Source organism: Castor canadensis, chromosome 8 (genome assembly GCF_047511655.1).
Source record: "Castor canadensis chromosome 8, mCasCan1.hap1v2, whole genome shotgun sequence".
NCBI classification, from domain to species: Eukaryota; Metazoa; Chordata; class Mammalia; order Rodentia; family Castoridae; genus Castor; species Castor canadensis.
Genome location: NC_133393.1, coordinates 38262472 through 38285006, shown reverse-complemented (window position 1 = coordinate 38285006; position 22535 = coordinate 38262472). Strand labels below are relative to the sequence as shown.

Genomic DNA, 22535 nt, shown 5'->3' with positions numbered 1-22535 from the left:
TCTGCTAATAATTTGATTTAAGAAGCTTTCAGCTCTGGGAGCATCAACAAATTATTCCTTCCAAGCTGTTTGGCAAATATGTTTCCCCAAAAGTGTAGAACACATATAGTACCTCTAGACCAAAAAAAGAAAAAACAAGACATTCACAAAAAGCAAACAGCAAACACCTGTCTATAGTTAAAAGCGATGCCTTTTTTTAGAATGTTGGTTTTCATGCATAGCTGTTACCTTGGAATTCACAATTGTTTAACTCTAAAATTGATGATTCCAAAGGCACTTAAGTATAAAATAAAATCAATGTGAAATGTAGAAACACACTGAGTCTGTACTTAAATAACTTCATCTCAAGGAAAAGATAAACCTTTCATCCATGTTCCAGGTCTTTCCCCAATACCATTTCTTACACAATGCAGATAGATTTCTTATTGGCATATATATACAAATTCTGCTCACATGATGAAACAAGAACACTGCTGATCACATCACAGAGAGGGATAGACTTAATTAATTTGTCAATATCTTGGCTTTTGAATTATGTCTGTTCTCAAGTCCAGAGTATGAAATTGGGTTAACATTACCACATTGATCTTTGAGAGATATTCTTAGGTATCAAAAGACAAGAATCTTCAATTTCTGCTCTGGACACTGAAAGCTGATATATGTTGTTTGATGTAAAAGATTACATTTTGTCTGCTACAACTTAAGTTTTGGTCACTAACAGTGCTCAAAAACAGGCTCTCTCTAGCCACAAATGGGTAGAGACCCTTGCTAGGGCTTGGATTCCAAATCTAAATGGCTACAGCAGTGTTGAGGAAGCAGCTGTAATGTTATTTGGAGTTGTGATATTTAAATCTATTCCAAGCTGTAGTTTTCAGAATGTCTTTGTACAAAACATCTTTTAGACTGAAAATACTCAAACTTTCACTCAATTCCATTTTGTCATTTTTGTTGTTGTTGTTGCTGTTACCAAATCAATTAAATTTTTCGGGATCTTCTCTTGGAAATGCTAAATGACAAAATTAGTTCCTGTGTTAACTCAGTGCTTTGCTGTTTTCAAAAAAAAGAGATGAATCTGCAAAGTAAAATGAACTTGTGAAAGTATTTGTCTTATTATCACTGCAGATGCTGACTTTTAATAGTCTATTTGGAAGCAAGGGAAAGAACGCACAACATGATTTACACGTTTACTGTTAGCATGAACTGTGAGCCCTTGGGAGAAAAGCATCAGAGAGGGGCACTTTTTCCTTTGTTATATGTGTATATCAAGTAATTATGTGTGTCAGATCTTGTATGTGATGTCAGATGTTTGTGGTGTATAAAGACCATTTTCATGGGTCTGCATAGGTATAGACAGTGTCTATGAAGAAAGATAGGTAGAGGGAGAAAGAAAAAGCACGTGGTTGCTTTCAGGCTTTCTTCTTGTGCCAATTTTTATTTCCAATGTATTGAGTTTTTGTTTGGTAGGTTTTTCATATTTTCCCATGCAGTCTTGAGCCACAGATACAATGAGCAATCAACACAATGAACTTGGCTTAGGAGGAGTGATCATTTTACGTGAACCATGTAAGGAATTATGCAAACGTCACTGTGAACACACAAGAATTCCTATCTGAATTATGAGATCTTGAGCGCAGCCATACCCCAGCTGTTGAGATTTCTACTTAGCCTCTAAGGAACTACAAACTTTGGAGTGCTTCCAGAAAGAGGCCAAATGTGATTATATTAAAAAAAAAAAAAAACTTACATGATTTTTACTGTAAAAGTACCAAGGTCCTGTTTTTTTATTCAGTTTCCCCAAAGGGGATGTTTTCTGTCTGACTCCTAGAGTCCTAATTGTAGAGCCAGAAGAGACCTCCCTTTCTCAAACTGAATCTCTGAGAAGCATGTCGGGATCTACCTTTCCAATATTTTTGGTACATCTCCTTCTCCTGCTTTCACTGCCTCTGTCTGAGTTCAAGTCAAGCCAAATCTCACCTAGGCAATTATAGTAATCCTAACTGGTGACTTGTTCCCTCCCTCCCTTCCTCTCTCATTCCTTGCACAGCAATATTTCTAAAAAAAAATACCCTTTATGATTTAATTTCATTTCTGTGGATAAAATCCTATAAGTAGAGGATTCCGGTCACATTGAAAATATAATCAACCTCCTTTTGTCACAAAAGATTTGCTGAGATTTCCTATCTCAGCATCTTCTACTGTCTTCCCCAGGCTGTTTCACCTCCTCTAGAATAATTCAAGTTTCTGGACAAGCAACAACATGGTTTCCAACCTGTGTCTGCATGTCTGTCTGTCTCTCTCTCTCTCTCTCTCTCTCTCTCTCTCTCTCTCTCTCTGTCATTCTTTTCTTTTTTTGGCAGTACTAGGGTTCTAACTAGGGCCTGGCATTTGTTAGGGAGGCACTCTACCACTAGAGCCATGTCTAGGAATGGGTTAAATAAATTTGTGGTATAATTGCATAATTAACAGCAGTGCCATCATCATATAAACAATTACTCCTTACTATTAAATAGAATGAGATAGACTTATGTAAATGTCTCTTGATATATTGCTAGTGGCAAAAATGTGTTTCAGAAATATAATACCATTTAATATATGATATGGTCTATTTTATTTTTAAAATGGCTTGATTGAAATAGAATTGATATACTCCATAATTCAGCCATTTGAAAATACAATTAACAACCATCATCTTTATCTAATTTAGAACATTTTGTCCCCTAGAAGAAATGACTACCCATAAGCACCCAGTCCTCATTTCCCTCACATCACCCTGCCCTTGGCCTTGTGCAGCCACTGCATCTATTTTCTGTTTCTGTGAGCTTGCCTATTCCGAGCATGAAGAGTCTTTGTGATTGGCCTCTCTCACTTATCATGGGTTTTCAAGTGTTGTCTGTGTTGTAACATGCCAATATTTGATCTCTTTTTATTGCCAAATAATATTCATTTGTATGACTATACCACATTTTTTGCCTAGTTACCAGTTGGTACACAGTGGGTTGTTTCCACTTTGGGGACATTATGAATAATAATTATATGTATTTGTGTGCAAGTTTTTGGATGAACGTGTATTTTCATTTTGCTTGGGCATATCCCTGGTATTGGAATTTCTGGGTCATGTAGTTAACTCTATGTTGAATTTTCTTGAGGAAATTCCAAAGCAGTTGCACCATTTTGATTCCCACAGAAATGCATGAGGGTTCCAGAATCTTCTTATTCTCACCATTATGTGTTAGTGTGTATCTCTCATTACAATCATCCTAGTGGAGATGAAACATCTTATTGTGGTTTTGATTTATATTTCCCTGAGGACTAAATGATATTGAACATTTTTTTCATAGGCTGATTGGCTAATTCCAATTTATTTTTAAAGAGTTTATATGAGCAGATACATTTAGGGAGATGCTATACCAAGATGTTGATACTGCTTCTGTCTAGGGGATATCTTTTGTTAAAGTCAACTGAAGACATGAATCACACTATAAAACATTTTCACAACAATACCTATATTAGTGTTTGCCTAAATAACTGATTACTATAGCCTAAACCAAATGACACATAAAACTGACATCACAGTTTCATTCTATATTATTTAGTTAGTTTTATAATGTATCTACATGACAGGTTTTTGGGTGATTAGCAAAAACAGTATGATCTTAATCTTTAACACCTTTTCTTTCACTATACAGTAGCATCTCTGTTTTTGCATAATTGTGAACTTGTTTATCTTGGCATTCTTTAAATAGTTCAATATAGTAGTTTGTATCTGACAGATTCCTTCTAGATGCTAGTATGAATAGTAAAACTATATTAGTTTTCTAGTACTCGTTTAACAAATCAACACCCGTTAAGTGGCTTAAAACAACACACATGTACTCTCTTGCAGTTCTGGATGTCATAAGTCCAAAAATCAGGTGCTGGCAGGGCTAGTCACTGTCGGTGACTCAAAGGAGAGAATCCTGTGTTGTCTTTTCCAGCTTCTAGAGCTATGTTCCTTATGTTCCTTAACTCACGGCCCCTTTCTCCATCTTTAAATTCAGATAGTAACATCTTCACATCTGTCCCTACTTGCATCACCCTGGAGTCAGAGCTCCCTTTATTAGTTCTTTGTTGCTGTAACAAAATACCTGAGAAAAGCAACTCAAAGAAAGAAAGACTTGTTTTGGTTCACAATTTAAGGTTTTGGTCCATGGTTACTTGGCTCCATTCCTTCTGGCTCATGTTGGTGAGGTAGAACATCAAGGTAGGGAGCATGAAGTGGAACAAATTATCTTACCTCATGGCAGACAAGAGGCAGAGAGAGAGACAGGAAGGATCTGGGGCATGATATACCCTTCAAAAGCACACCCCAGTGACCTGCTTCCTCTAGCTACACCCTAACTCCTAAAAACCCATTCATCTATGAACTCACCAGTGGGCTAGCCCGTTGATGAAATTAGTGCCCTCACGATCCAATCACCTCTCAATAGCACCACCAACTGGGATCCAGGCCCTCAACCTATGAACCTTTTGGGGCCACACTTCAATAGTCACAGTGACAACCTCATGTCTCAGTACCAATTTTCTCTGATAGTCAGTTTTTCATCACTGAGATAAAATACCTGAGATTAAACAGCTTAAGGGATTTATTTTGGCAAGTGGTTTCAGAAGCTTCAGTCCATGATCATTTGGCTCTGTCACTGTGGACCTGTAGTGAGACAGAGCATCATGGCAGAGAGGGCCTGATGGAGCAGAGTTGTTCAGCTCATGGCAATTGGGAAGCAGAGCGAGAGCAAGAGTGAGAGGGACTGGAGACAAGATATACCCTTCAAAGTCACTGTCCCAGTGACCTACTTCCTCCAAGTAGGCCCCATCTCCTAAAAGCCCATTCAGCTATGAATTCATCATTGGTGAGGTTAGCACCCTCACGACCCAATGAACTCTCAGTAGCGCCACCCATTAGGGACTAAGCCTTCCACGTATGAGTCTTTTGGTTCACTTTATATCCAAACCATAACATTCCCCTCGCTTCTTTCTTATGAGAACACTTGTGTTTGCATTTAGGGCTCACCTAAATAACTCAGGATAATCTTGCCATGTCACGAACATTAACTTAGTCACATTTCCTAAGTAATGTTGCCATAGAGACTTCTGAGTACTAGTCACACTATCACACACAGTAGTTGGCACAAAGCCGACCCTGCAACACTGTTTTCCTTTTCCCAAGAAATTTCTACTCTCATCAAGCTGTTGTTCCCTTTTCATAGGTTGATGTCAGAGTGACTCATTCCAAGGAGAATCGCAGTCCCCAGACTGACAGTGCATGGCCCAAGGACACTGTGAACAAGGCAGAAGGCCTGGATGAACAAGCCCAGATGGGGAGCTTACCTGGAATTATTCCAGAAAGTTCTCCACCTCCTGGTGAAAGAAATGGAAGATTGAATTCAGGTAAAACCCCAGCCCCACCATTCATGTTGATCTTCATAAAATACCACTTCTCTACATAAGTAATGTGTGTTCTATGGTCCTTTATCCATGCTTTGTAGGTCATGAGGTTTTTAAGTGGCAAGTTTCTTATCTCTAAGACCATTAGAATTTAATTTTAGGCCTTCATTGTGTGAGGAAATGATGCTAACTGTTAATCTTTCTGTGAATGATGTAATTAAAGCCATCTTTTTATGTTTAAACTTCAGCCTTTATTGAAAATTGAAAATACAATTTAGGAATAGGGGTTGCACCATTGAAAGAAATTTAAATTCCCACTGTGTCAGCATTTTTCTAAGGGAAAGTTCTAAATTTGAAAACATATGTAAAACCTTCATTGAACCTCCCCACCATCCCAGTGCATCCAAAGTATCAACAAATATGCAGTAAAAGAATCTTTCAGTTGGGTGGTGGTGGCATGTGCCTATCATCCAAGCAACTATGGGAAGCTAAAACAGGAGGATCACAATTCAGGTTGGTCTGGCAAAAAGTGAGATCCTACTGTCAAAATAACCGTAGCAGAAAGGACTGGAAGTGTAGCTCAAGCAGTAGAGTGCCTGCCTAGCAAGTATAAGGCCCTCAGTTCAAACCCAAGCAGCACAAAAAAAAAATTGTAAAGGAAGTAATTACAACCTGGTTTGCTTCTTAGACACTGTTTGTGGTTTTTCTGCTGCTGTGTTTTCCCTTTCCTTGAGTTACTCCCTACTGTTGATTTATGACACCTTATTTATATTTGACCAGACTTTGAAACAGTGTGAACTTAGCAGACCTGGAGGACAAAAAGTCTGTTTTGTTTTGAGGGAAGACTCATTTCATTCCTTCTCACTGTAGTCTTTTTCCTTGCTACAAGTTAGGGTTGAAAAGTAGATGAGTTAATACATGAAATTCCTTCCCATGGACCCAGCTTATCACAGATTTTATGTTCGTCACCTTGTTGTGGTTCTGATGTGGGGTCCACATGACCTGCAAAGGAAGCAGGAGAGAGGGAAAGCAGTCCCAGACAGCTCCTTCCTGTCTTCTACCTGCCAGGAGGCAGACCTGTTCTCTCTGATGGTAATGTTGCTGGATCCACGCATGCTAAATACCTGTGTGGTTAGTTGACTGCAGAGCATCAGGCAGTCAGGAACAGGTGTGTGTTCAGGACACTCAATTCTGCCAGATGTACACTATTAAAAGCAGTATGGGGAGGGTGGCAGAGAAGCAGAAAAGTGCTAAGAGAACAGCTCAGGGAAGAAGTCAGCTACCAGCACAGATATTTCTAAATGTAGTGTAAAAGCATTTTCAGGAAGCATCTCATCACAAATTGCCCTGGACTTTACATGTCTTTTCTGCCCTCTTTTCCTATCTTCCTTTGTTTTTTTGGTTTTTTTTGTTCTTTAAATCAACTTCACATCTACAAAGGACATTTGTTAAGAATTTCAAGTTTCACACTAACATTTATAAAGTACAAATGCTCCTTGATTTACAATGGAGACACCTCCTAATAAACCCATCATCAGTTAAAAATGTACTAACTATATCTGACCTAAAGAAAAATCCAGAAGTTTTTCCCTGTTCCACAGTTAAGATGACTTCATCCAGGTTTTCTTATATAATTTCACTTTTTATACTTATGCTTATGAAGAATTTTTAGAACAGATGCCAGTGGCTCACACCTGCAATCCTAGTTACTTGGGAGGCTAAGATCAGGAGGATCAAGGTTCAAGGCAACCCAGGCAAATAGTTCAAGAGACCCCCATCTCCAAAAATAAGCAAAGCAAAATGACTGCAGGTGTGGCTCAAGCAGTAGAGTGCCTGCTTTGCAAGCCTGAAGCCCTGAGTCAAGCCCCAAACCCACCTATAAATAAATAAAACAAAAACAAAATCTAAAGAATTTCTAATGACTTGAGAAAATGCTAATATAAATGTTAACTATTTGGGAAACAAAACAAGGTTCAGTATGATACTGAATTTATTAAAATAAACTGTATTTTAATGATGGCATTCTCTGGATGGTGAGATTATAGGCATTTTCATCTTATCTTTTATTCTTTTGTGTATTTTCTAAATTTACTATGACAACCATATATTATCATTCTAATAAAATAAAAGCAAATTTTTTGTTAGGGGCTATTTGTTTTTTTGTTTGGTTGGGGTTTCTTTGTCTGTTTGTTTTTAACAGCGGCGTGTATTGACCCCAAAGCCTCAAACTTGCTATGCAAGTGTTCTATCTCTTGAGGCAGGCCTCAAGCTCCTTTGTTTCTACCTTGTTTTTTGAGATAAAGTCTCACTAACTTTGCTTTGCTGGCTTTGAATTCAAGATCCTCCTGCCTCTGCCAAATGAATAGTAGTGGGTTTGAACTCATGGCCTCCTGCTTACTAGGCAGGCATTCTACCACTTGAACTGCTCTTTAGTTATTTTTTGGATAGGGTTTCACATTTTTCCCTGGGGCTGGCCTCAAACATGATCTTCTTACATAGCTGGGATTACAGTCACACACCACCACATCTAGTTTGTTTTTTGAGATTAGGGGTGTCTCACTAACTTTTTGCCAGGTCTAATCTCAAGCTGCGGTCCTCCATTCCTGTCTCTGGAATAGCTGGGACCACAGGTGTGAGCCTCACAATTATTTTGAAACATTCCCCAATATTCTTCAATGTCCCAAGAAAACATGAAAATGAGTGAAATGCCTGACATATTCCAGGACTCTCTGTATGGATTAGCTACTATAAATGTCAAGCCACATACTTTAGTGGACTCAGAAAAGAATGGATCAGAATGGTTATGATAATTTTATTATGTTAGTGGCAGATGTCAACATGCCATTCCTTTAGAAATATCCTGGAAGAGAGGTAAACCACTGGTGGATTGAGGTTGAGAACAAGTGTAGAAGTCAAACAGACTTGGATTCAGTCCTAGTTAACACACTTGCTACTTGTGTCCCCTTGGGCAAGTTAGTTAGCTTCCACCATATGAATATGTTTATTTGTAAACTCGGGATAATATCTCTCTTACAGAGTTTATGCAGAATTAGATGTGAAACAGTATATAATGTAATTAGCATAGTGCAAGTGCAAACGTGCTCAATAAGTAGTCATTATTATCATGTTGACCCTCCACACGAATCTATCTTAACAGCAAGAACAAAAAACACTTGAATTCCTTGCAGAAATTAACCTGTGACTTTTATGTTGAAATTTTCTTCATTTCTTCAAGTTTCTACCTGGATGACATGTGTTACCACTCTTTCCCCAAATCTGTACAGAACATTTTATTTGTTTTTCATTTTTATTAACATATATTCATTGTACATTGGATTTGTGACAATTCCTAATAGGCTTACATTATATATTGTTAGATTGCTGCCATTTTCTCCCTCAAGCCCCTCCCCACCCTACTTAAAACAGTTGCAAGAGGATTCATCTTTCTATTTCATATACGTGTACTAAGTCCAACAACCATATTCCCCTCCCCTTCATCACCTCCATTTATCCTCTCCCCCTCAAAAGTCCCCTTTCCCTCAGTCCCTATTGTACAGAACACTTTAAAATGAGAGTTGGTTCCATTTCAAACACCCTTATGGGCAGCAGAGGCAGCACTGGATAGGCATTGAGCTGGTGAAGAATTTGTAGGTCCTACATGCAGTGGTCAGATAGAAAAATCCCCTGTAAAAGGTAGGCTAATGTTATAAAGTGAGAAACACTTGGTCGGTGTGTGTGTTCATCTGTAGGTATGTTTTCTACCTTCTCAGCATAAACTTATGGAACTGTCTTTGTAACCACTGGGGGAAAGTTTCATAAAAAGATACCAGTCCACTAAATGAAATGGACTTGGTTACTGTCAAGACTTCCTGAAAATTACAAACTAGAAGAGAGCTCATCTCCAAGGGCTCTCTTTGGGCCCACAAGCCATCACCTTTTATTTTATAATATAATGACATGAAAGTGGCTGCTTTTTTATTTACACATAATTATGTGATTTGCAGTGAGGTGTCCTTTCTCATGAGTGCAGTTTATAAAGGGTCCCCTAGAAACTGTTTCACTGCTCATTTAAAAAATCATAAATAAGATTTTAGCTGGTATTACTGTATCTCCAATTCTGATTTGGTTCAAAGACTCTTCAAAAAGGCATACTTCCCTTCTGTAGATTTAGCAGATGGTGTAACTGTACACTCAGGGTTGCAGAACTAGACGTCTCTTGGCAACATCATGCTGTTTATCCTTTGTATACAAAGCGTAGAAACCAAACTGCAACTCATAAGAGTCACCAGAAGAATGTCTTGAGTCTTAGCTGCAGCTTAGCTTCATAATTAGTGGAGCAAACTCATGCCGCCTTACCCAAGTGTATAAGTGTTGTTACAACAAAAAAGTAGTACATAGCAGCACACATAAAATTTTTTTTGTTATGCTACTATGAGATCTGCTAAGTAAAGAATAGATTATGTAGGCTCGGCACAGAAGCTCTAGCCTGTAATGCTAGCTACCCAGGAAGAGAAAGTAGGGAAGACTGCAGTTCAAGGCCAACTAGAGCCAAAAAATTCATGAAACCCCATCTCAACCAATGGTTGGGTGAGGTGGTATGTACCTATCATCTCAGCTATATGGAGAAGAGTAAGTAGGAGGACTGCAGTCCAGGACAGCCCAGGCATACAGCGAGACCTTATCTCAAAAATAGCATGTAGCTGCACACCAGTGGCTCATGCCTGTAATTCTAGCTACTTGGGAGGCTGAGGTTGGGAGGATTTCAGTTCAAAGCCAGCCTAGGCAAGTAATTCGCAAGACTCCATCTCCAAAATAATCAGAGCAAAATGTACTGGCGGTATGGCTCAAGCAGTAGAACACCTGCTTTGCAAGCAAGAAGCCCTGAGTTTAAACCCTGTCCAACCAAAGGAATAATAGTAATAAAAATAACCAATGCAAAAAAGTGTTTTGCAGAGTAGCTTAAATGGTAGAATATCTGTCTGGCACCACCGGGGGGGAAAAAAAAGCACTACATCATGTCAATACGTTTCCTTGGTAAGAATCGTAAGAATTTGAACTTTATAGAACCAAATTTTATAATAGAAACAGATACTTTAATTAAGTGGTATGATTTATAAGGCATTCATTTAGCACTTGATTAATTTTAAAACTTTGTTCTTAAATTTCCTTTCTTTTTTCTTTTCCTTTGGAAGACCCAGTGACAAATGGATTAATCAATAAGACCAAACCTCTAGAGACTCAAGAACGACAAAAGTCATCAGACATTCTGGAAGAACTCATTGTTCAAGGAATAATACAAAGCCAAAGCAAAGTATTTAGAACTGGAGAGTCATATGATGTCATGGCAAGTAATTTCTAATTCACATATGCTTATAGTTAAATTAGGAATAGAATATGCTTGATTGCAAGTCATTATTTCCAGTATGTGCAAGTTATTTTTTTATTCATATGTGCATACAATATTTGGATCATTTCTCCCCCCACCTTACCCCCCACCTCGCCCCCTCCCTCTCCCCCCCACCTGCTCACTACCCAGCAGAAACTATTTAGCTCTAATTTTGTTGAAGAGAGAGTGTAAGCAATAATAGGAAGGACCAAGGGTTTTTGCTGGTTGAGATAAGGATAGCTATACAGGGAGTCGACTCACATTGATTTCCTGTGCATGTGTGTTACCAAGTTATGATGCAAATGGCAACATTTATCTAAGCCAGATATTTCTTCCACAAATTCCTTTACAACTATGCACACAATCCTTGCATGGATTCAGGAATTGCCCTAATCACTAATGATTAATGAATCCAATAAAACATTTCTTGGGTTTCAAATGTGAAATGCAATAAGCCCCACTGAACGACGTGCCTTCATCCTTTCAGCAACTTTTTTTTTTTTGGAACAGAAAACTGAATTGTGATTTATTCAATATGAAAATAGTCCTTAATGCCAATGTTACAACAGATATGCTTACACATTTATACACATGCACACCCTAGAACCAAACATGAGGAAATAAACACAGTTCTAGAAATTATTATATTGTTGTTTTTATTGTTTCATCTTGATCAGTCTGTCAGTGTTTTTCCTTAGTATGAATGATGTTTTCACTCTGATTTTTTAACTGGCTTGACCAAAGCTTAGGCTCTTAAATTTTTGTCAAGTTCTGTATATATCTGGGAAGACCACAGCATGTTTTGTTGTCTTGTTTTCTTTGTTTGTTTTTAACACAATGAGAGAAGAGAAAAAAGAAGAAGAAATAACAATGAAAAGAAGCCCAAGGAAAAAATGAACAGATAAGAAAAAAAAAAAAAACCAAAAAACAGAAATGGTGGAAATAGAGTTACATCAAAACATCCATGGTTGTTACCTATTCCTGTGTTGTAGGGAAAACAATTACAGATTAAAACATTCATTATTCAAATCAAGTTTGCACCTAGACCAACTCCCTTAATGCTTATATAAAGGTAATTTTCTTTTCTGTGTGTAGAGGATATTGGAAACTCACGAATTAAAGCCAAAGTAGCATTTTCTTTTGACAAAAGGAAACAAATTCTGCTGTAAGTAGTTAGGAAACGTGAACTGCCAAACCTTGAGGACACACAAGGCTGCCACTAACAGGAGGATGCAAGGGAAAGGAGAAGGAACAAATGCTTCTTACAATGGCAGGGCTGATGCTATCACATGTCAGTTTACATTCACACAACAGTATCATGATCCAAGGCATTTTGGAATACTTGCTCTTATTTGAAAATAGTAGAACATGTCTTTCATATGGAAAGGGAGAGAATTTTTTTCCAGCTGTAGGTGGGTCTCTGGGGGACAGAAAAAAAGATGAGAGGCGTTCATGTGGAGGAGGATATACCTTGGAAGTACTTGGTAGCGGCTGTCCCATATCTTCTTAAAGGAAATGCTACACACACCTTGATGCCTGTAGTAATAACACTAAAGTATCTCAGTGATCCAATCACCAGGGATGAATGAGTGCTGGCTTACATCTGGACAGAAGCCCACATGTTAATTTACATAAACTATGTTCTGAAAGAAATGTATCTGTTATTGACAACTATAGGCTTGACTTTCAATCGCCTCATGAAGTGAACTAAAGATGAGAGCTGTTTTCATATTATATAGAAATGAAATGGTTATTAGGAGCATGGTTAAGACATTCTCAAAAGGATTAAATGTGACAGGCTGAAAGAATGCCACAATTCTGTTATTTCCCCTTAGGTATTGTGCCAAGATGTTCCAGCATAAGCCAGGCTTCCAACGGGCCAGCAGCAACACACAGCTCTTTTATTTTATTGCCTAATGTTCTGATTCTTAACCTGACTGAACATTGGAGTCACCTAGAGAGCTTTCAAAAACCTCAGAGCCCAGATTCCACCTTGGACTAGTGCCTGGTGCAGGCCCCAGCTTTCATGCTTTCAAAAGCTTCCAGATAATTCTTGCGTGTAGCCAGGCTGTGAACCACTACTCTGAAATGTTGACAAGCCTGTACACAAAGCTCTCAAATTTGTCATCAAGTTGGGGAGGGTTTAAGCTTTTGAAATTATTTGTAATTCATTCCTCGTTCGTTGTGAAAGAGAATTCTACACAATCCCTTAGCAATAACACTTCAAGAGCATTTCACTTCCCAGGAAGCCTAGGGAAAGGCAGAAGAGCTACAGTTGCTCAGTGTCATGGATGAAGCCTCCTTGTGGTCAACAGTCTTAAGAGCATATCCCAGCAGATATGTACATATTATTTCTTCATTGCTCTAGGAGAAAAATATTTTAAATAAAATGTTATGGGAAAAATAGAATCAGTTTGAGAATACTTAAAAATAAAACTTCTTATTTGGAGCAATAGTATACTCGACTGCAAGAAAATTCCATACATGGATCTGTCCCTTCTTAGCCAGGTCATTATCTTTCATTGTATTTCCATTTAAAGTGAAATAGAGGGCTGGGGCCCTGGCTCAGTGTTAGAGCACTTGCACAAGGCCATGGGTTTAATCTCCAGCATCACATGATAGATAGATGATAGATAGATAGAAATAAAAATAAATTAGAGTGAGATAGAATAAAAGATGCTGAAAGGTGAGGGCCCTCCATTGCTGCTTGGAATCAAGACAGGCAGTGAGCCAGTCTCTTCCTATAGGGTTCTTGGTAATATCTGTGTCTACCACAGGGCCCCCTTTCATTTTTTTCTTAATTTTTATCTTTCACTCACCGGTGAACACTGTAATTCAATAGTGCTCTCTGGATAATCAATTTTTGAGCATGCTCATATGAACAGATTTTATGCTTACTTAAGAGTTAAAATGAGTGTAAAAGATAGTATTAAGAAGGTAAATGTCAGATCATTAAATGAATCTTTAAAACATTTTAATGAGACAAAGCAGCTACATTGTAAATGTGTATTGGTTTGTACACATGCTAGAGTATGTATGGATTGGTACAGACCTCTTTGAAGATCTGTGGATGGCTATCATTTATCCACATGTTAGTAAGTTTAGGTGTCTTTTATCCCAAGCTTATCTCTTCCTACCTCTTAGCACACCCTGGTTCTCTACAGGAGGCTCAGTGGATTTTCTATTAATTTCTCCTGTGAGTGGCCAAGTTTTATACTCTTTATGCACCTTCTGTGCTTGGTAACCTTGAGTGTAGTTAGGGAGTTTGCTTACATTGCATCACAATCTCTAGCATTATTTGTTGAACCCCATGGGGAGTTTTCAAAGGAAGAGGAAGTTGACTGAGTCAGGACTAAAGGAGGTCAGTTAATCATCAGAGTGACCTTCCCCAGAAGGTCTAGAGGTGAAAGAACAGGAAGGACCAGATTTTTTTTCAGAAAGCTTTGGCCCAATCTGTGCACAACACTCCCCTAGGGAAGAAAATCAAGGTAGTAGGTTCATCTGTAGGTCAAGAGTCGATTAGGAAAGCTCTGGGGAATTCATTGGCGATGTGAGACATAATGTATACAGGTTAAGTTGGCTAGAAACATGATGCAAATCTTTGTGGGGTCAGGATCCTCTGATCATATTGCCTTTTTGTTCAGTATGGGATTTGAATTCAGGGCCTCATGCTCTACCACTTGATCCACGCCCCAGCACTTTTTGCCTCACTTGATTTTCCAGATAGGGTCTTGTACTATTTGCCCAGGGTGATGTTGACCTAGATCTTTCTACTTCCACCTTCTACCTTGCTGGAATTACAGGCATGCTCCACCAGGCCCTGATTGTTTTTTGATAGGATCTTGATAACTTTGCCAAAGCTGGCCTGGAACTGAAATCTACCCATCTCCACCTCCCATGTAGCTAGAATTACAGACATGTACCACCACATTTGTTCTCCAATAGATTCTTAAAGAAAATAATTGAACTGGCTAACTTCTCTAGGCTTTAAGGTGGTGGTCATTCAGTTTTTACAGGCAACATCTTTATGCAAAATATAATCATCATCATTTTTAAGTGCCAACATTTGATAACCCCTGATGTCATGAAATTCAGTTGTGAAGAATACAGATATGTTTATACAGGTCTTTCTAATTTTTTTACATAAAATATCAAACTTAAGAAAGGACAAGGGTTGCACAGATAGGATTAACTTCTCAAGGGGAGGAAGAATGTGATTTCACAGGCATCATTTTGAGATAAAGCCAGCAGAAAATTCAAACTTCTCTCAGAACTACTGAGTGGTCTCATTGTTTTAGTCAGAGTTCAGAATGCTATGTAAAACCCAATCCAGCATTTATTTTTGCTTTATTTTATCATTTTTACATTTACTTATATGGGTATGCATTATTTGGGACAACCCTCCCCAACACCCACCGCTTCCAGGCAGAACTTGTTCTGCCCTCTTGTTCTCCAATTTTGTTAAAGAGAAGACATGAGAGATAATAAGAAAAACATAGCGGTTTTGCTAGTTTGAGATAAAAATAGCTATACAGAGAGATTCCTAGTGTCGCTTCCATGCACATGTGTATTAGAACCCACATTGGTTCATCTCTACCAGACCTCTTCACTACTTCCTGGTCGTCTTCCCATAGTGGCTATTGTGAATAGTGCTGCAATAAACATGGGTGGGCAGGTGCCTTTGTAATAACCTGAGTCACATTCCTTCAGGTATATCCCTAGGAGTGGTATTGCTGGATCATATGGCAGATCTATGTTTAGTTTTTTAAGAAGCCTCCATATTGTTTTCCTAAGTGGTTGTACTAGTTTACATTCCCACCAGCAGTGTATGAGGGTTCCTTTTTCCCTGTATCCTCGCTAGCATTTGTTGTTGTTTCAACCCAGCATTTCTTTATGGGATCTTGGATTATTATTTTCTTTCAGCTTTCCCTGATGGAACATCCCTAAGAAAGGTTTTATGCTAATTTCAAAGTTCCTCTAGTTGAGCCTCCATAGCAAGTACCACCCTCTTTCCAGCAAACAGCTTTCCACAGCAGAAAGCTTAAGAGCCAAATGTCATTTAAAAAAAAAACAAATGAAGAGTAGAGGAAACTTGCTTTAATGAACATCTCAGTTTTCACGTAAAGGAACATTTCCCACCACATAAAACTGTCTAATGGTTGTACCAGAGCCAAATCTTCAATAAGTGTTTTCCTTTTTAAAGACTGAGAATCATAGATTTTAAAGATGGGAGGAAGCTTAGGAGTACTGTGTCCCATCACTAAGTTGTAGTTAAGAAAATGAGTCTAGAGAGAAGAGGTGTTCCTCTCAAGCCTCACACTGGATCACTCCCAATTCTGATTCCTGTTCTGGTGCTGTGTACTTCCAGTTCTCCTTCCCCACCATTGTGATAATTCTGTATCCTGGTTATGGTTTTGTGTGCTGTCATAGAAAAAAGTCACTGATGTCATGTACTGTAAAGTAGTTACCATTACTGAGCAGGTATTATATACTTTCTCCTCTCTTAAAAAAACTAAGTACTACTAAGCCTATTTTATAAATGAGAATGTCAAGGCTTATAGAGTTCTGTCACTTCATAGTCAAGTTAGGATTCAAACTCATATCTGAGTACCAATCGCTTGCCTTTCTGAATTATGCTAATCTGCCTCTCTTTTCTGCTTGATTTATTTTCCTTTCTCTGAAAAGGCAGTCTTTTGGAAATTATAGTAATTATTAATAACTCCTTTGTGTTTAAAAAAATCTCTAGAGAAATTATTTAGAAAATATTTCAGTTCATTTTACAATTAAGACTTGGAATTAATTCAAAATTTCCACAGTCATAATAAATCTGTATAAGAGAGAAGTCCATATTAAATTAAGTGAAGAAAGAAGATTGCAAGCAGGGTATATGGCATTATCCTGTGTAGGTCTTGTTTAACATTACAGATCTGCTATACATGTATATGTATAGAAATATATGAACACAGAGACTATCTAGAAGACACACACAAAACTCTTTTTAAAAAAAGTTCATGTTGAAGAATAGGATGGGACCAAGTGGTTAAAGAGAGGACTAAGAATTTATTTATGTATCATTTTCATTTTTCATATTAAATATGTTTTAGAGGCTAATTTTATAAAAAGAAGAACATAAATTAAAACTTTCTTCATACAACCTTCATAATAGTTTATCTTTTTTTAAGTAGAAATTATAATTAGAAAGGCATTATCATTCTTTGCCCTGTTGAAAGAGTGGGTGGTCAACATATGAAAAGGCTCATTTTTCCCTGCTGTCATGAAAATAGTTGTAGAGTATCAATAGCAAAACTATTTCCCTGCTGTCATGAAAATAGTTGTAGAGCATCAATAGCAAAGCCCAGCACAGAGTTGTTGCTCAACAGCAATTATCTTTTCCACCATAAGATCAAAAGTAGTAAAAACTCATCTTTATCCAAATGAAAATAATTTGTGGCTTGTGGACTATCATAAAATCAATTAATATTATTATTAAATATTATAAATCAATGAAGGTAACAATTTGAACTTTTTACATTAAATTCCTCACTCATTCTCTGCCTTTCTAAGCTCTCAAGAGCTTTTTTTCTTATGAGTCATCTTTCAGCTAGTTTCAGAACTCACATTCTTAGCACCTTTTTTAACAGCCTGATGTTTCTAAGGCACCTAATATATTGATCTTGAGAAGTTAATTCTGTTGTGACCAGATTTCAAGTTGTTTTTGCTGCTTTCGGAAAATTTAGATTTTTAAGATTTACATTTTAAAGTGTTTATACTGCCCCTCCTGCCTTTCTCTTTCAACTAATATATATATATAGATGTATATATCTTCCTCCAGGTGGACACAACTGAGAAGCCACTAAGAAAGCCACCAGCCAGACTGAAAAAACTTAAGATAAAAAAGGAAGTAAAGGATTTCACAATGAAGGACATAGAAGAGAAGATGCAGGCGGCAGAAGAGCGTAGGAAGGTGACTGAGCTCTCAGGTGCTCTAAGCCTGAGGAATTAATTGCCTGCTAAAGGGAGCTGCTGTCCTCTCAGCAGCTTTAAGACAAATTACAAGTTTTATATTCTGTGTTTCAATGATCTGTGTGCTTCTTATACTGTATGCTTGGTGTTTTCTTAAAATTACTTTTGTGATGGAATGAACCAATATCTTAAATTTGATGGAAAATTATAGTGTCATCCTTATAGGCAAATAAATAGTATCCAATTCTCAGGATTAAGTACAGTATGGGGTTTTCTTCATAGGAAAAAAGGAAAACTTCCTTTGGGGGAAGGGGTGAGAGGAGAGGCAGGGTGGGGTGGGGAGTTAAGCGAAAAGGAGGCTCTGCAGACTTTCAGACAACAGCTCCTGCAGCTGAAGCACCTGAGCCCCATAGCACTCTAACAGCTGTTCTGCTGGAACCAGCCTTCACAGCTTTGTCCCATAGTCAACATTTCGCCTCTCCACTTGACCACCAAGGAAGAAAGGACTACACTACACACAGCATGAGAATAAGTCCTGTGTCTATCTCCTTCAGCAGGGGTTCCTCAACGATGTTTGTTACATGGTTGAATAATGAATGGAATTTTCAGAAGTAATCATGATAAGCAGTGTTGATAATTGCTTGTAAGGAGTCATTCAGAGTCCTTTTCATTTTTTAATACTGCTTTTCAGATGAAAGAAGAAGAAATAAGAAAAAGACTACAGAGTGACCGACTTTTTCCCCCAGTTAATCATTCAGATTCAGCTCAACTAGGAGGATCTGAGGTTCCACTTGTCAAAGGACTTCCAACTGTGAATTCTGCCTCCTTTGAACCATCTGACCCACAGGGAGGAGAGGCTCTGAAGAGGAAGAAGAGTAAAAGTGAGGCAGCCCCAATTGACAGAAACTATAACTATGAAGGTTTTGGGGTCATAGAGTCAGACATGTCCTACAACCAAGAGGACGACATATTCTGATAAGCCATTTTTGTGGATTTCATTAAAAGGCACCTATTCCCCCTAGCTGTGACATTCTTAGTGTGTTTCATATTCTATGATTGTGTGGCTTCACCCATTGGGACTTCTGTCATGGGCTTAGGAATGGTTGTGGGACCTGCAGTGGCTAAATGTCAGTTGAATAATTAAATGACTATGCTCACAAAAAAAAGAAAGAAAGGAAGGAAGAAAGAAGAAAGATAGATAGACTTGACAATCATAGATACTGTAAGATTGGTACACTCACTTAATACAACTTCCAAAATTGTTTAGATGCCTTTCTGAGTCCAAGCTTACCCAATTTCGTGCCAAATAAAATTCTTTTTCACACTTGACTGCGTCTACTGATGGTCCTTTAGGACAAATTGCATAGATTTGATTAAGTATTTAATAGTCTACATGCCTCCTGTACTACATGTTTATTTTTCTAATTCTTTGTGCTGCCAAGGAATAAAACAATATCTTGAAGTTGGTTGAGTTACAGTTTCATTCATATAATCTAAGTAAGTAATATCCAATCTCAGAATTCTGTATAGTTTTCTTCTAACTGAAAAAGAAATACCTCAATCCAGGCAGTGGTAGGAGGAAGCAGGGAGACTGGAAGTTGACCCTGCTGTCAGTTCCTCTCTTTCCTAAGGCAGTGTAAGCTGCAGAGTTTGTTGTCCTCTTCCTATTGGAATTATACCCTGGTTCTTCCCTCCCTTACCACCCACATCCAATCAAGGATCAGGTCTTATGAGTCTATATTCTGAATCCATTTTCATATTTTTCTCACTACCTAGTTTAGACCACCCCACCTACCATCATTCAATTAGGTTTCTACAACAGTTTCCTTGATCTTTCTGTAACTGCGGTCTGTTCAAGACTGCTTTGTTTGGTCCTCCTTATTGTCAAGATAAAATCCAGACTCCTTTTTGCTGGTCAGGATCTCAGATTTTGCAATTCACCCAAATTGAACTTCTTCTAGTTCATCAAACTAAGCACATGCCCCTAGCCTCTGCATCTTTGCCCTTCTGGCTATTTGATCTGATGAATGCTTTTTTGTTTTCCATTTGTCAACTCAGACATCACTTCCTACAACGTCTTGGTCCAGGTTGTGCCTCTCTCTCATAGTCTCTCTGGACAACTCATCTTAGGGCTTATCACCCTTTGTAAGAATTGCTTGATACATTTCCATCTTTACCAAGATAGCTTCAATTTCTTCAGAGTGAAGAAGTGGCTCTGTTGTGATGGTGGTTGTATTTTTGGTACTTCAGAGAGTGCATGGCAGACAGTAGTGCTGTGTAAATATTGCTTAGTGGGTGAATCAATATATCTGTACATCCTCCAGGAGCAGGAGGGCAGACCCAGGAAATGGCTTTTTCCCTGGGATCTAGTTGCTGGGAGCAGTCCCAATTTGACTTGAGGACCTGTCAATTAGGATCTCCTGCTTATACATTTCTTTGGGGATCTTACAAAAGGATACCTTGCATTTCTGTTCCCTCTAAAACTTTGGACTCCTGGGGCCACTGAAATACAATATTAATGGAGGAGAGAGTCATTGCTGAATCAATACCTTCAGAGTCAGAGTCTACTACTGTGTGACCTTGGAAGGACATAGACTCTTTGTGTCTCAATTACCTTATATGTTACTTTAGGATTTTCACTATTATAAAGATGTATCAAGTGAAATAATGCATTTACAAGTACTGGGAAGCTATCATATGTCACAATATTTATAGAACACTAGTTAAATAAAATCTCATGTGAGCAACATGAGGTTTTTTATCCATGATGATATGCCTCTAAGGAGGTGTTCCCATAGTGACATGTGCCAATCTTACAAAATATTAGAGTAGCTAAAACAATTGCACAAGGAGACTTAGAAGATATGAATGTCATTCATGTCTGCAAATAATAATGTGTAAATTACCACAAAACATATTCAATACAAGTTTATAGTACTTATAAACTGAATTCACAAATTTCATAAACATTGAAATAAGGGTTTCTCTTACGCTCTTGCTTATGTTTCTTAGAGTGGCTTGAATGATATGTTTGTTGAGTTAAAATGTATGCAGCAGCCCTCTGCATCTGCAGGTTTCTCCTCCAAGGATTCAACTAACTGTGGACTGAAAATATTTTTTTAAATAGTGTCTATACTGAAAATGTACAGACTTTTTCTTGTCATTATTCCACAAACAATACAGAATAATAACTTTTACAGAGCATTTGCATTGTGTTAGGAAGTATAAATAATCTAGAGATGATTTAAAGTACACAGGAGTATTGCATAGGTTATACATCATTTTATAGGAGGGACTTGAACATCCTCAGATATCATTATCTCTATAGAACCTTGAAAGCAGTCTTCCCATGGATACAGAGGGATGACTGTCTAGCATAGATGTGAACATTATCACTGGTACTGGCTTGGAAACTTCTTTACATACATAGAGCTAAAAATGCAAAAAGTAACACATCTTAAGTGATAATCTGGATATTTTCCTAGTGGTGCCACCCACATTACCAGGGTAGGGAGAGAGATGGCTAGAAAGTAGAACATCAGGGTCCTGGAAATCCTCTAAACTTCGGAATATATTTTTGCTCATGGAAAGCATCTCAGGGTTTAACTAGGAAGAAGCAGAAATTCAGGACTGTCAGCAACTTCCTACACCAACTCTGCCCTACTCTGCCCTCCAAGTGCTACCAACCCCACCCCCACATGTTTTTAAAAACTTCACCTGAAAATGTGACTATCCCATGATGATCTTTCTCTCTCTTTTTAAAGGACAATTTGCACAGAAGAGTAATCACAAAGAAAGATTGCAATTTCTAAAGCATAGCCTCTGACGCTGTGTTAATTTTATGTGTTGAAGTAACATATTTGTTTTTCTCATCCTTAAAACAAAGTTCTGAACAGCCACCAAGGATATTTCAACCCAAATCAAATCACAAGCTTTATGAAGCTACAAACAAGGAAACACAAGATGAGGTAAATGTCTCTATAATCATTTTAATTGGTGGCAACTCGAAAAATGCCTGTATAATTTTCTTTGTGAAAGATGACTTTGCTGTGCCTAATAAGAGCTACTTTGATGTTAGTAATCCTCTAACTTTGTGTGTGGTGGGGGGGACTTACGGATAACTCATTTTTAAGGTTGTTTATTTAAAATAACATATTTTGAACATGTTACTTAAAATATTTAAATATGTTGTTTAAATATGAGACATTTTAAATATTTCACATATATTTAAAACATACATGTTGTAAGATAATTGTGTTAGTAAAAGTAATTTTATAAAGCAGTGTTGCTATAGTGACTACCAGTAATTTATGACTGTGCCTGTTTCTGTGTTCATTATTCCATTATTGGTAAATAGCTGGTGTTTGATGGAATAATTGTAAAATAAAAATTCCATCCTAAAGATGGGTGACGCCAAGCCGTGTCTCTTTTGCATCCGTATAACCTGTATATGCAACACTTTCATGTATGGACAGTGAAACTATGTCCCAGACAAATCAGTAAAGGGATTTATCTTGAATCAAGCTGTGGGAGATAAAAGATAGGTTCATTCTGTGCCACGTTCACCTTCTTTGATTTTCTTTTTTTTGTTTGTTTGTTTTTTAGTGGTACTGAGGTTTGAATTCAGGTCTTCACACTTGCTAGGCAGGTGCCCTTTTTGCTGTGGTTACTTTGGAAATAGGGTCTCAATTTTTGTCCAGGCTTGCCTAGACTTCAATTATCCTTTCTTATGCTTTCTGCCATAGCTGGAATAACAGATGCCATT

The 22535-nt window shown here is 37.8% G+C and overlaps 1 protein-coding gene across 1 annotated transcript in view; it reads left to right on the top strand.

Annotated features, from left to right (window-relative positions):
- Stmnd1 (stathmin domain containing 1) overlaps positions 1 to 22172 on the top strand; it is a 33173-nt gene extending 11001 nt beyond the window's left edge. Inside the window, exons 2-5 of the mRNA XM_020154686.2 lie at positions 5244 to 5424; positions 10614 to 10765; positions 17640 to 17771; positions 18462 to 22172. Coding sequence (XP_020010275.1) covers positions 5244 to 5424; positions 10614 to 10765; positions 17640 to 17771; positions 18462 to 18746 — 750 coding nt within the window. The 3' untranslated portion in view covers positions 18747 to 22172. The remainder of the gene's footprint in view (positions 1 to 5243; positions 5425 to 10613; positions 10766 to 17639; positions 17772 to 18461) is intronic.
- Positions 22173 to 22535: the final 363 nt, after the last annotated feature.